This window comes from Chaetodon auriga, chromosome 3 (assembly GCF_051107435.1).
Source record: "Chaetodon auriga isolate fChaAug3 chromosome 3, fChaAug3.hap1, whole genome shotgun sequence".
Lineage (NCBI taxonomy): Eukaryota > Metazoa > Chordata > Actinopteri > Chaetodontiformes > Chaetodontidae > Chaetodon > Chaetodon auriga.
In genome coordinates this window covers 29712963-29727962 of record NC_135076.1, presented here as the reverse complement: position 1 = coordinate 29727962, position 15000 = coordinate 29712963, and the positions used below count along the sequence as shown (strand labels likewise).

Genomic DNA, 15000 nt, shown 5'->3' with positions numbered 1-15000 from the left:
CCCCCTACAGGCCGCTGCGGTCATTACAGCCAACAGGGGCGATGACAAACAACATGTCGAAGAGTTTCCTGTTCTTTGAGCCAGACTCATCCTTCAGCTGTACTCTTCTACTTATACGTCTGAAACATCCACAGTACAGGTACTGATCTATACTGCCCCCCAGAGGCAGAACGAGGGAACTACAGAAGCAGTGAAGTTTAAAGTTTTCAGGCTGGACAGCAAACTGCACAACAGGTAGAAAAGTACTACACAGCCAGAGTGCAGTAAAACACAGCCAGAGTGCAAGGTGTGAGGAGTGTGTGTGTGTGTGTGTGTGTGTGTGTGTGTGTGTGTGTGTTACTGACCTTTGGCCTGCTCCAGGTCAGAGTTCAGCTCCTGCTCTGATTGGTTGGGAGGTCTGTAGGGCGGGGGCTGTCTCAGAGGGGGCGGGGCGGAAGCTGGTTGCTGTAGAGGTGGAAACAAACAAACAAACAAACAAACAAACATGGTCACTGTCTGTGTGGAACATCAGAGGCGTGAACCTTCAGTCTATGTTGTGTTTGAGGGCAGATATACAGTGTGGGAGGTTCGAGCGCCCCCTACAGTCCAGACTGAGACCCCAGTGCGGTGTGCTGGGCTTGTACTGCCCTCTGCTGGACTCTACAGGACTCACAGTTTGACTGGACTTGAAGAACAGCATGAGGCTGTTCTGGTTTTGTTAGTGCGGAGATGAAGCTCCAGACGGAGGACCGTCTTTCCTCAGAGCTCAGAGTTAGTTTGTTTTGGAAGAAGTTCCTGTTCTTACCGGAGACTCTGTCCTCTTTGCTTTGTGTTTACTGTAGCTGGCAGCTGTTAGAGACACAGGCTGAAACACACACACACACAGACTGTGAGATTTGAGTGTGTATCACATTAATGTGTAATCTGTGTGTGCACTCGTGTGTGTGTTAAACCCCATTCAGACTGGATTTCTGTCTGTAGGTGGGTCGATTTTACATCAGCAGCCGGTCAGAGGTTTTAATCCAGATGTGTGTGAGCTCCTCGTTTAGAGCCCAGCTGGAGCCTCACTGTGCTCTTTCAAAGTAGTTTTATATCAGCTCAGTTTGATTTTGTGTGAAAATAGAGGAAGTCAAAACTGTTGCGCTAATCAGACAGATGCTAACATGCTAACATGAACATACAGGCCGACTTGGGAACAAATGTGAGAGCAGAATCAAAGACCCTGAAGAAGCTCCTCAGATGTTCTGTTGTAGTGTCTACAGGAAGGTCCTGCTTCTCTCTTAACCCGCTGCTCATCTCTTCACACTGAGTCAAACTGGCTCCTGCTAGCTGCTCCTGCTAGCTGCTCCTGCTAGCAGTGCAAACATGGCTGCACAGACTCACTGGGTCACTGTGATACTGAAGAAACCTTAAAAACAGGATGTTTCTCAGTGAGGTTCTGCAGAGTCTTCTTCTTTGTTTTCTGAATTGATTTCTGGAGGGTTTTGTGGATGAATCTAAACAGGAAGTGAAGTCACACTGACTGACATCAACACGTGTTTGATATCTGTGTGTTTACGTTTGACTACGTTGTCTGAGTCAGATTTGTGACTCCTGCAGCATCTTTGCCTCCACTTAAACTCTCCAGCGCCTCCCTGAGGAGGCTCAGCCTGCTGAATGTCTGTTACAGACCAGATCCTGCAGCTTCACGAGGTTTGAGGAGAAGAGGAGCACAGTGGCTTTCGCTCCTCGCCTCCTCCCTTCTGTTGGTCCTGTCTGAATGGGGCTTCAGTGTGTGTGTTTGTACCCGCGGAGCAGCTGACAGGCTCTGGACGATGAAGACGACAGGACTGGGAGCTGATTTGATGGCACTGACCGCCTCCTCGTGACTGGCAGCTTGTAGGTCAACACCTGACACCTGACACCACACACACGCACACACACACACACACACACACACACACACACACACACACACACACACATTGAGATATGACAGCAAACACTGGATCACGATCTCAGGTGTGACACTGAAGCACCTGCTGAAAATCAAAATGAGGCATCAGACGTAAACACGGTGTTTGTTTGAAAGCAGCCGGTTGAAACTGTTTTTTCACTGCAGCGCCAGTTTTTAAGATGAGCCTTCAGTTAATGATGCTGCTGTTGAGTCATACTGTAACTGGCTCCACCTTCACCTGGACACCTGTGCTGACACTCAGACCTGCTGCGACATGAAGACCTAAAGCCAAATAAGTCAACAGCGACAGCGGCAGGTGAACTCAGTGTCATCCACAGATGGAGGCACACTGTGACTGAACATCCATCGTTTTACAGCTGAGGAGCGTGGACTGTAGCTGTAGTCCAGGTATTAGACCCGGCCCTACCTCCAGGATCTTGTCTCCGGTCTTCAGACACTGTGTTTTGGCAGCGGGGCTGTTTGGTAAAACCTGCTTGATGAAGATTCCCTTCAGCTCCTCGCCGTTCCTGAGACGCTTGATGACATGACGACCTCCCACGATGCTCAGACCCAAAGACTGGCCCTCCTCAGGCCAGACCTCCACCCTGCGGGGACACAGACGGGTTATTACCCCCCAGACAAACACTGATAATCCTTCACACTCTGCAGATTCATCTCAGTCAGGACACCACCGTCCATCCTGGGTCACCTCGCGTCACAGCATCAGGACACCATGTGACACAGAGTCTGTGACCTGAACGCAGGGCAGCTCAGCTTTAGGCTCAGAGAGGCTCTGTGGATTTCACTGAGTCTCTGGTTCAGGCTGGACCCTGAACCCCTGAAAGAGCCAAAGACCTCAAAGACCTGCTGGACAGACGGACCTCAGCCAGTCACACTGCTGCCTGAGGAGGAAGAATCTGGATCCACGAGAGTCTGAGAGGAAGACTGAACCATCTGGATCACTGAGACCACACACACCTGCCCAAATACAAGGGTTCTGTGTGTGTGTGTGTGTGTGTGTGTGTGTGTGTGTGTGTGCGCGTGTTACCTGCGGGGTGGCCCCCAGTGACTGAAGGCAGGAGTTTCCTCTCCCTCCCCCTCCTCTCTTTCTGGAAGATCACTGTGAGCGCGCGCGCGCGCGCGCACACACACACACACACACACACACACACACACACACACACACACACACACACACACACACAGTGAGCTGAACAGTTAGCACAGTGGTTGTTTCTAACTAGCTGGAGGTGACGCAGGTCTCCTACCTCTGACCTCCTCTGATTGGTACAGAGGCTCCTCCCTGGCTCCGCCTCTTCCTCCTCTTCATGTCAATCATCCTGATCGACCTCCACAGAAAGAAAACAACAAAACATTTTTCATCAAGGACGTTTGATTCATTCATAACGTCTTCTTCACTGAGTTCATGATGGAAACATCAGAACTGGAGAATAAAGAATAAAATAAAAATAAATAAATAAAGACAATAAATACAAACAAATAAAGACGTTGGGTCTGAAAAATAAATTCAGTTCGTGTTACAAATTAAAATTTACAGACTGATGTAGATGAAACAGACCAAGACGCTATGACACATTCAACCAGAGGAGGGCGACACAGGACTGTGAAACAACCAGGAAGAGGAGGATGACAGAGGAGGATGTGAGAGGAGGAGGTGGGAGGACAGAGGAGGACAGAGGAGGAGGTGAGGGGACAGAGGAGGACAGAGGAGGAGGTGAGGGGACAGAGGAGGACAGAGGAGGAGGTGAGGGGACAGAGGAGGACAGAGGAGGAGGTGAGGGGACAGAGGAGGACAGAGGAGGAGAACAGAGGAGGAGGACAGAGGAGGAGGTGAGAGGACAGAGGAGGACAGAGGAGGAGAACAGAGGAGGAGGACAGAGGAGGACAGAGGAGGAGTTGAGAGGAGGAGGTGAGAGGACAGAGGAGGACAGAGGAGGAGATGAGAGGACAGAGGAGGACAGAGGAGGAGGTGAGAGGACAGAAGAGGACAGAGGAGGACAGAGGAGGACAGAGGAGGAGGTGAGAGGACAGAGGAGGACAGAGGAGGAGGTGAGAGGACAGAGGAGGACAGAGGAGGAGGTGAGAGGACAGAGAGGACATCTTTTTTTGTTCTTACAAAAAAACACTTGCAATATTCTCACGTATTTGTACAAATCTTTAACTGCAGCATCGACATCCTTATATTTCTTTGTTACCTGTGTTTAACATTCATACATACAGTACATACATATGTAGATACATATCACACCCATGTATCTGTTGGTACTTTAGTCCCTCTTTACTTACTGTACTTACATTGTACATTTTTGTTTTAACTGATGCTTCCCATGAAAAAAAGCCCTTTGAACTGAACCAAAGTAATAAAGAGAAGAAGGAGATAAAAGAAGGTGATGGAGGAAAAGAAAGACAGAGGAGACGGAGGAGGAGACGGAGGAGGTACTGACTCTGTGTCGGTGTCTGTCAGAGTGAGCTCAGAGTCTGCTTCACTGTCTCTGGAGTCTGGAAAACCTGCACACACACACACACACACACACACACACACACACACACACACACACACACAGAGTTTGGATCACCACTCATTACTCTGTTTGGGTATTTGAATGTGTTTTTGTGTGTAGTTCAGGGTCGTGTACTCGTGTTACTTCTCTATTTTCAAACCAAACGCAGTAACGAGCTTCACTCAGACTCGCTGTGACGAAGCTTCGAACTCAGTTTCTCACCCAGAACCAGGTTTCCTGTAGACACGATGCTTTCATGGTCTGACCTCTGCAGCTCCTCCTCCTCCTCCTCTCTCTCTCTGAGCTCCTCCTGCTTGTCGCTCCTCCAAGAGGTGGCTGCCTGCTGCAGTTCAAACAAAGTGTGACTCAAAGACTGATGTATAAATACTCTGAAACTATGAAGGATGTAGTACAATGTGGTGAATTCAGTACAATGTCCATTTCACTGTTTTCACTCACTGATTATTTCCAGTCTTTGACCTTTTTGATTGCTGTTAATTTGCCGTCACTGAAGCTTCACAGTTCCTACGAGTGTTTCAAATTAAAAGCTGAGAGGGATTCCAGCTCTTTGAGTTCTGAAACAACTGCAGGACTGTTCATGCTTTTATTGTTCAAATGAGTCTGGATGAGACGACTCGTTAACTCAGAGGGTGAATCCCTCACTTCCTGCTCAGCTTTTAATTTGAAACATCCGCAGGAAATGAAAAGCTTCTGTGCCAGAAATCAAAAAAGGACAAAGTAGAAATGAATGAATCAGAGAGCGAAAGTGAAAACAGACAGGTGAGTCTGACAGGTGAACATGGAGGAGGTGCTGAGTTTGTATCAACAGGAGGTGAAAACAGGAGCAGTCTGTCTCTGATGAGCTCCACACCCTCACCTCCTCTGCTCCTCTGGCCCGGCCGGAGGAGCTGAGCTTCCACTCCTCCCAGGATGGAGGAGGCCTCCTGTGGAGAGAGCCCGTGCTCTCCTCGACTTTCTCCTGCATCTTCGCTTCCTCCTCCTTCGCTCCCTCCACCTCCTCGTCCACGGCCATCTCCCAGCCCTCATCCACGGGCGGGAGGTCAGATGTCAGAGAGAAGGAGGTGTAGCGAGGCAGACCTCCATCCAGGATCAGCACCGGCTCCTCCTCCTCCTCCTCCTCTTCGTCTTGTTGAAGGTCTTCTGGCAGAATGGAGCCATCACCGAAACCCTGAAACACACGACAGAGGAGCATTCATCAAGACTGAGAGGGTCAAAGGTCACACCGACGACGACTGCGATGATGATGATGATGATGATGATGATGATGGAGGAACACAAGTCACAGCTGGGAAGTAGAATGTTCTTCTTCTCCTCCTTCTCTTTTCACTCTTTAAACTGAATGTGAAACCCATGAAGAACATGACTTTGATGCTGAGTCAGGCGAGATTTGAGAAGTAAATTGGGGAGAAGTTGAAAAGATAAAAGGAAACGTCGCTGTCAGTCGTCAGTGCGGCGGATGGGCGGATCACCTGATCAGCAGGTAAATGAAAGGTGTCAGTGAATCAGTCAGAGCAGGATCCAGCAGCTCTGAGCTGTCTGTGCCTCCTCAGCGGAGAAACCAAAGTGTAAAACCGCAGCTCACACTAAATCTAAAACTCGCCTTACTTTGAACATTAGCCTTCATCTCTGAACACATAAAGGTTTTCTCCAACTCCCCAAAGAGCCTCCTCAGCAGATACTGAGGGGAGATCCTGTTCTTAACGTTACGACGCAGACATTAGCCCGCGCAGGGAAATATTAATGACAACACTTAGGCTAATTCCCATCGACGAAGCCTCATCGTCAAGGACTCTGCTCCTCTTCTTTTAATTTGGGCCCGGGAAGCCGGCCCATCACGGCCATATAATGGAGGTGAGGAGCAGACGGCGGCAGCGGCAGAGAGCTCATAACGCTAACAGGATGTTCTGCAGACTGATGTGTATTGGCCGTGACTGCCTGGCCTCATATTCATAAGATTTAAAGACGCTGTCATTTAATATCTCTGCCATTAGGCGATGAGGACAGAGGAGATGACGAGTCGGCCGGTTCAGACTCTCAGCGGACTGCAGGGCGGCGCGGCGTGCCGGTGCAGCCGTGGGTTCGAACCCTCAGACTACACTGACTGTAGGACTGAAGGACTCTCAGCTCCTGAAGCTCTCAGGGGGCCAGATGCTGAGATCTGGACCTGTTTTACTGCGCAAACATGGTAACTGACTGCTTGACCAACAAGCCAAAACCCCAAAGTCCTCACTGATGGACCCAGCTCAACTTCTGACCCACTTCATGAGAAAATGCTCACTGACAGATGAACTGAAGTAGACACGGAGCTTTGGGTCAGTTCTGAAAGATGCAGCTTCTGGCCGGGTTCAGGTCTCACTTTCAGGCCACTAATGCTAACGTTAGCTCGCTCACCTGCACATTACTAACTGCTGCAGGCTGTAACGTTTAGCTTGGTAACACACCGGTTTCGTTCGTAGGTGTGATGTGTTCACATGTCAGCATGTTCACAAGCAGTTTTAGGATTAATCTAAAGTCGTCTGCTCAGGTCTTCATGCTGTGTGCACATGGACTCTGATGTGGATCTCAAACCTTTCAGGGAGGTGGATCAGGCTTTAAACACACGTCAGCTCAGCTCTGTTGGAGGAGGTGTGGATGTTTCTGGAGTCAGCTGTTGAAAGTGGCTAAAATCAATCAAACGGAGGATGAAAGCAGTTGAAGTGAACACACAGTGTTTCTCTCACAGGAAACCAAAGGTGTCCGTGCAGCTGCTGCTCGTGTTGCCGTCTGCTGGCTGTAAATCCAGCCGCTCTCCCGTGTTCACGTTTCAGTCGGTTTGAGGCGCCGTCGCAGCAGCTCCTCTCTGCACAGAGCGCATCAGAATAATGTGATCGCAGCCTGTAACTACAGCACAAGCTTGTTCCTTCTACGCGTGACCTCTAAAAGTTAACGAGGTGTGGATGTGTAACGGGGGTCTCTCTCTGGTCAGCGGGCTGGCGTGACAGAGAACGATCCGGCGGTGAAGCGACAGCGTCGACCCGGCTGTCTTTATGGAAAGCCATCAGAGACCTGTGGGCTGTGAAAAACCCTCTTCAGCCAAATGGGCTGCATATAAAACAGGAAATAAAAGAGCGGCACAGAGGACGAGCACAGCAGATACAGCAGGACAGAAGGTAACACAGCAGAGTACTGCAGAGTACTGCAGAGTACAGCAGAGTACTGCAAAGTACAACAGAGTACTGCAGAGTACAGCAGAGTACAGCAGAGTACTGCAGAGTACTGCAGAGTACAGCAGAGTACAGCAGATACAGCAGGACAGAAGGTAACACAGCAGAGTACTGCAGAGTACAGCAGAGTACAGCAGAGTACTGCAGAGTACAGCAGAGTACTGCAGAGTACAGCAGAGTACAGCAGAGTACTGCAGAGTACTGCAGAGTACAGCAGATACAGCAGGACAGAAGGTAACACAGCAGAGTACTGCAGAGTACTGCAGAGTACAGCAGAGTACTGCAGAGTACAGCAGAGTACAGCAGAGTACTGCAGAGTACAGCAGAGTACTGCAGAGTACTGCAGAGTACTAACTGACTGATAAGTAACGCACACATGAAGCCACCACCCGACGACGTGTCCTGATCAAAGACCTGCAGCAGATGATTCAGGAAGGTTTCATTCAGGTGAATGACGTGACGACCGCTGCACAGACGTTCAAAGGAACTGACTTCGTGTCTCATTAAAACACTTGTGTCTGTCGGCTGAAGTCAGAGCACAGACGAGGACTGAATGTTTGTAACGTTTCCACGCTGCAAACAACAAACCATGATTTCACAGCAAAGAAACAAAAACCTGCCGGAGCTTCGATCCAACGAGCCGCCGGCAGCTCCACATCACCGCTGCACGAGTACTGACTGTGAGTACTGCAGTACTGAGTGTACTCTGATGCTGGAGGACTAAAGTGTCCTCAGAGTACCCCCCAACACCCCCCCCCCCCCCCCCCGACTCACTTAAGAGAGAGATGCTGCTGGTTGAGCTGATGGAGCACTTTACACCATCCAGCCATCCAGCTGAGTCAGCAGCTTCACAGAGACAGAGAGGAGGGAGAGGAGAGATTAAGGAGAGGAGAGGAGAGGGTGAAAGAAGGTGAAAGAGAGGAGAGAGGAGGAGATGAAAGAGGGGAGGAAAAAAGAAGCACGGAAGGAGGTGAAAGAGAGGAGAGGGCCGAAGGAACAAGAGAAGAGACGACGGAGGAGACGTGAAATAAAAGAAGAAAGAAATCTTTGAATAGAGAAGAAGAGTGACTTCCTGAAGAGAGACAACAGGAAGTCAGAGAGTCCACTGATGAGTCTCTGCACAAAGACGCTGTCTTCAGTCCCTGCCGTCCGTCTGTCCGTCCGTCAGCAGGTCCTCACTGTGATCAGAAGCAGCTTTTTCTGTTCATTGGTCAGATCGTCTCACAGCTGATGGCAGTGACAGTGGACACACGTTCGTCTTCAGTTATCAGACGGCGTGTCTGACCTCCTCTCAGCCGCCACGAATTACCAACACTCACAGACAAAAGGCTGAAGGCCACGTTCACCTGAGCTCTGCACCAACACAGGGAAGGAAAGGAGCTGAGGGACGAGAGACAAAGAGAGGGACGGAGAGGAGGAGAGGGGGAGAGAGGAGGAGAGGGAGGAGAGGGAGGAGAGGGAGAGAGGAGGAGAGGGAGAGAGATGAGGAGAGGGAGAGAGGGAGGAGAGGAGGAGAGGGAGAGAGATGAGGAGAGGGAGGAGAGGGAGGAGAGGAGGAGAGGGAGAGAGATGAGGAGAGGGAGGAGAGGAGGAGAGGGAGAGAGGGAGAGAGGGAGGAGAGGGAGAGAGATGAGGAGAGGGAGGAGAGGGAGAGAGGGAGGAGAGGGAGAGAGATGAGGAGAGGGAGAGAGGGAGGAGAGGAGGAGAGGGAGAGAGATGAGGAGAGGGAGGAGAGGGAGGAGAGGAGGAGAGGGAGAGAGATGAGGAGAGGGAGGAGAGGAGGAGAGGGAGAGAGAGAGGGAGGAGAGGGAGAGAGATGAGGAGAGGGAGGAGAGGGAGAGAGGGAGGAGAGGGAGAGAGATGAGGAGAGGGAGAGAGGGAGGAGAGGAGGAGAGGGAGAGAGATGAGGAGAGGGAGGAGAGGGAGGAGAGGAGGAGAGGGAGAGAGATGAGGAGAGGGAGGAGAGGGAGGAGAGGGAGAGAGGGAGGAGAGGGAGAGAGATGAGGAGAGGGAGGAGAGGAGGAGAGGGAGAGAGGGAGAGAGGGAGGAGAGGGAGAGAGATGAGGAGAGGGAGAGAGATGAGGAGAGGGAGGAGAGGAGGAGAGGGAGAGAGGGAGGAGAGGGAGAGAGATGAGGAGAGGGAGGAGAGGGAGGAGAGGAGGAGAGGGAGAGAGGGAGGAGAGGAGGAGAGGGAGGAGAGGGAGAGAGATGAGGAGAGGGAGGAGAGGAGGAGAGGGAGAGAGGGAGGAGAGGGAGGAGAGGAGGAGAGGGGGAGAGGGGGAGAGATGAGGAGAGGGAGGAGAGGGAGAGAGATGAGGAGAGGGAGGAGATGAGGAGAGGGAGAGAGGGAGGAGAGGGAGAGAGATGAGGAGAGGGAGGAGAGGAGGAGAGGGAGAGAGGGAGGAGAGGAGGAGAGGGAGAGAGATGAGGAGAGGAGGAGAGGGAGAGAGGGAGAGAGATGAGGAGAGGGAGGAGAGGGAGGAGAGGAGGAGAGTGAGAGAGATGAGGAGAGGGAGAGAGGGAGGAGAGGGAGGAGAGGGAGGAGAGGAGGAGAGGGAGAGAGGGAGGAGAGGAGGAGAGAGAGAGAGATGAGGAGAGGGAGGAGAGGAGGAGAGAAAGAGAGGGAGGAGAGGAGGAGAGGGAGAGAGATGAGGAGAGGGAGAGAGGGAGGAGAGGAGGAGAGGGAGAGAGATGAGGAGAGGGAGAGAGGGAGGAGAGGAGGAGAGGGAGAGAGATGAGGAGAGGGAGAGAGGGAGGGAGGAGAGGAGGAGAGGGAGAGAGATGAGGAGAGGGAGAGAGATGAGGAGAGGGAGGAGAGGGAGGAGAGGAGGAGAGGGAGAGAGGGAGGAGAGGAGGAGAGGGAGAGAGGGAGGAGAAGGAGGAGAGGAGGAGAGGAGGAGAGGGAGAGAGGGAGGAGAGGGAGGAGAGGAGGAGAGGGAGAGAGGGAGGAGAGGGAGGAGAGGAGGAGAGGAGGAGAGGGAGAGAGATGAGGAGAGGGAGAGAGGGAGAGAGAGGAGGAGAGGGAGAGAGGGAGGAGAGGAGGAGAGGGAGAGAGGGAGGAGAGGAGGAGAGGGAGAGAGATGAGGAGAGGGAGAGAGATGAGGAGAGGGAGAGAGGGAGGAGAAGGAGGAGAGGAGGAGAGGAGGAGAGGAGGAGAGGGAGAGAGGGAGGAGAGGGAGAGGGAGGAGAGCAGAGAGTTGGAGAGGGAGAGAGAGCGAAGGAATCGTGGAAGAGGTGAAACATGTCGTTCATGAATATGAAGGATCTTCAGCCTGGAAACAACCAGCATCACCAAACTGAGGCTGGAAGAACACCACCCTCTGAAACATCACTGACACCTCCATCACTGACACCTCCATCACTGACACCTCCATCACTGACACCTCCATCACTGACACCTCCATCACCGACACCTCCATCACCGACACCTCCATCACCGAGCTGCAGTCACCAAGATGAAGAAACAACATGAAGTTTTCTGTCATTTTTCTACTAAAAATACCCAAAAAAAACATTTTCAGGTTGCAGCCTCAAATATGAGGACATGATGCTTTGTCAGGTGTGACAGTGATCAATCGGTTCAGGTGTGACAGTGATCAATCGGTTCAGGTGTGACAGTGATCGATCGGTTCAGGTGTGACAGGGATCGATCGGTTCAGGTGTGAAAACAGCATTTTCACTGTTTTCAGACAAATGGAGAAAACGATCTGAAGATTATTGGAAAATGATCGTTGGCTCTGAAACGGACTCTTCAGAGTGTGGACATACAGTCCACCTGCTCATCAAAAGTACCACGTGTGTGTGTGCGTGCGCGCGTGCGTGCGTGCGTGCGTGCGTGCGTGCATGTGTGTGTGTGTGCGTGTTACCTTTGGGACAGGTAGCTGTGTGTTGCTGGGAGACGCCTCGGTCCTCCTCTCTGCTCCCTCCACCTACACAAAGCAGGTTCAGGTCAGACTCAAAGCAAACTTTCAGAGTGGACTCAGACACCCGGAGGTGTGGACGTACCACCAGTGGCTTGCGGATGCCCAGGCGGACTGCGCCAGGCGGGGCGGACTTCAGGACCTCCACGGCCTCGCTCAGGCTGAGCAGGTCCACGTGGGTCTGGTTGACTGAAACCAGCTGGTCTCCAGGAAGTAAACCACCGTGACGCTCTGCCGAGCCGCCGGGAAGCAGAGAGCGAATCACCATCACGCACCGGCCGGGATCCAGTGGGTCCTGAAGAGAGACAGTTAAAGGACAGTTCATGGTGTTTTTGTCCAAAACGTCCTCCTGTGAGGGCATTCAGCTTCTGCCAGCAGAGACAGGAGGAAGACAAACCACATGAGGGACACGTGTCAAAGCTGGACCTGCTGACAGCTGAAGACAGCGACCGTGAGACGTCCTGTGACCATGAGAGCAGGACGAATCGACAGCTCAGACTCTCAGACTGGTGATTTTGAATTTGAGCTTCAAAACACGACATGAAATCAAGTTAATGTCAATTTTCCCTTTTTTATGTTAAAAACACACAAACACACAGAAGCTAAAGCTGAAGACGCCTGAACAGGCTCCACCAGAACCTGGACCAAAAGACAGGCCGCCTTCACGCCTCTCAACCCGTCACAGAACAAATGCCCCCCCGGTCGTCCCTCAGCTCAGGAGGGACGGTCAGAGAGAGACAGACGCACTCAGAGCTGTGGTTCAGACTGACTGTCTCTCAGCAGGGGGAGACAGAGACCAGAGAAATGACAGAAAATCCATCTAAACACACAAACATGGAGAGGACAGCTCCACCCGCACACACCCCACCTCACAGCAATCAACAGCACGGAGGTCAAAGGTCACGGCGTCCAAACAAGACAAGAAGACTCGGAAGTGAACTGAGAGACAGAAGGACTGGTGAAGAACAGAAAGACAAAAAGACACATGTTGAGCGTCTGATGGTGGACGAGCAGAGACGCTGAGTGTCACGGCGTTGAAACGAGACGTGGACGGTGGACAAAGACCATGTGACGACAGCTCACGTTCAAAGACGTCACGACGCCATCTGAACCATTCGTAGCTTCAGGAAGGTCTGACATCACGACGCGCTGCAGCTTCAGGGCCATGAATCATCCCAAATCTGATCCGTCTGAGCGTTAATGAGCGCCGAGGCTCCGTTTGCTCTGAGGCTGATTAAATGTTTGTACACCATCAATCATCCCGACGGTGGACGACGGACACTGAGCAGAGTCCTGAGCTCCGAGCGCTCGTTCCTCCGCGGTTCTTTAAAGACTGAGAGGAGCTGGAAGGTCTGCAGGGCCAGAACGTGGACCTGTGAGCTCCCACAGACGGACAGAGCGTCCTCTCTCAGGCGTCAGGACAGAGGGACGTCACTTTGACATCTGACGTCGAGCTTTGACCCAGAGAGGACGGAGACACCGCTGGTCCTCAGAGGAAAGATTATCAACACGGCAAAGATCTGATCTGATCTGAAGCCTTTCAGACGTTCGACGTCGGTGAGTTTTAGTCCTGAGGCGTCGTTTTCTCTCATTTCTTCAGTTTTAGAGAAAAAAAACATCATTTGGTGCTAATTACAGCAAACTTTAATCACTTTAATCAGTGTTCCTCCATCGTATTAATGTTAGTTGTATAAATTCATGAGAAGCTTTTAATTTCCAGAAGAACTTCCTTTAGGAAAGCTTCATTCAAACCATCAGTCACTGACCTTCACTGCAAAACGATTCTTCACTTTTCACAAATGGCAGATTTCTGCTCAGCTGACCTGCCGTCCACACATCATGAATGGACTAGAGGACGTGATTTCCTGAAACCTCCTGGGACATTTTTCTGAAGTACCGTCCAGACGGACGGACGCAGACGTCGGTGCGAACATCTGTCTGCATATGTTTGAAGTTAACTTTCAAATAATCCAAGAAGTCTGGAGGTCGTTGACCCGACTCACCCAGGAGTTCGTCCCGTCCACAGGACGGACAGACAAACAGCCCCCGTCTCCGCTCCGTCTGTTTAACCAGAGCAACCAGAAGGACGACGCGGTGCGGCGGACTGGAAGCCCTCAGAGATTCTGTGAGCCGCTCTGCAGCCCTCCGCGGTTCCAGCGGATGTACATTTTGTGAATTCCCCTGCGATGAACCCTGGGCATCGCCCGCGCTGCAGCACGAGCTGCTGTGCCAAGATTCAGCTGTCAGAACAAAGCCGGCTTGTATTTTTAGACTGAACAACATGGCTACAGGTGGTGAGGAGTCAGAACTCAAGTCCTCCACTCCTACAAGATCCTCCGGAAAAAGAAAGGCCTCTGCTGTCAAAAAGTGGAGAAACGAGAAACGTAGGAGAAAGTGTGAGAGGAAAAATACTGAAATTAAAAATGTACTTTGCCAAAAGTAGTGAAATGTTTCCACAGTTGGCAAAACAATGAGGAGGCTTTCTATTTTTTTGGATATGTAGGTTGCAGAGTGTCTGCACAAAGTTTTTAGGACCTTTAAGATGCCAGCAGAATCAAACTGGAATAAACACCAAGTATTTTTAGTGTTTTTGAACTTTAGACTTCGTACTTTTATTCTAAACACGAGACCTCTCAGAGTCTCTGAGGTCTGATGATGTGAACAGCAACACTTCCCGTCTTCACGTCGTCAACGTGCACTTTAAGGTCAGAGAGTCGCCATCCCTTCGCTCTCAGTCTGCTTTTCCTGTTCTGACTTCCTCTGAAGGCAAATCGTATTTCACACAGCAGCGTTCCTTCGACTTGGCGTCCACACTTTGCGTTTGTCTCTTTCAGCGTGACGGCGTCCCCGAGCACGGAGCAGCTCCGTGAAGACGCCCGCTTCCCAGTTTGGAGTGGAGGAACTCGACTGGTCTGCACCGAGTCACCTGTGATGAACTGGAACAGCGGCGGTCAGACCTGACCAGCAGCACCAGACCTGGACCTGGATGACGCTCTGGAGTCTGAACGGCGCCCTCTACTGGGCGCACGAGCTACGACTACTGTCCACCGAGAGCAGATGAGGAGGTCAGGTGACGTTAATGTGGTGGAACAAGTCCACAGAGGACGGACAGACGGATGGATGGACGAACGAAGGGATAGACGGGTAGACGGACAGACGGGCCAACAGATGGACAGACAGAGGGACGGACAGCCGGTTCAAACCAGACACTGGACTTGACCACTTCCTGTTTCCCACTGACAGTTGCAGCTGGTTTATTTTAACCGTGGCCGTCATCACTGACTCACCTGTGTTACTGTAACCGTGGCGACGAAGGAAGCTTCCCTGACCTTCACCTGTCTCTGGTCGTCATGAGTCCGTCTGCGCCCGTCGAGTGTCCCTCAAAAAAACGTGCTGAAGTTCATTTCCTGCCTCATCAA

At 51.6% G+C, this 15000-nt stretch overlaps 1 protein-coding gene across 4 annotated transcripts in view; it reads right to left on the bottom strand.

Annotated features, from left to right (window-relative positions):
- patj (PATJ crumbs cell polarity complex component) overlaps positions 1-15000 on the bottom strand; it is an 88224-nt gene that overhangs the window by 45238 nt on the left and 27986 nt on the right. For 2 of the 4 annotated variants that reach the window (XM_076726802.1, XM_076726801.1), the window contains 11 exons: positions 11667-11876; positions 11528-11590; positions 5315-5626; positions 4660-4780; positions 4381-4444; positions 3184-3264; positions 2964-3035; positions 2343-2520; positions 1766-1876; positions 785-844; positions 345-444 (listed from right to left, as the gene is read on the bottom strand). In XM_076726802.1, the coding sequence (XP_076582917.1) occupies positions 345-444; positions 785-844; positions 1766-1876; positions 2343-2520; positions 2964-3035; positions 3184-3264; positions 4381-4444; positions 4660-4780; positions 5315-5626; positions 11528-11590; positions 11667-11876 (1372 nt within the window). The remainder of the gene's footprint in view (positions 1-344; positions 445-784; positions 845-1765; positions 1877-2342; positions 2521-2963; positions 3036-3183; positions 3265-4380; positions 4445-4659; positions 4781-5314; positions 5627-11527; positions 11591-11666; positions 11877-15000) is intronic. The other 2 variants (XM_076726803.1, XM_076726804.1) reach the window with 2 other exon arrangements.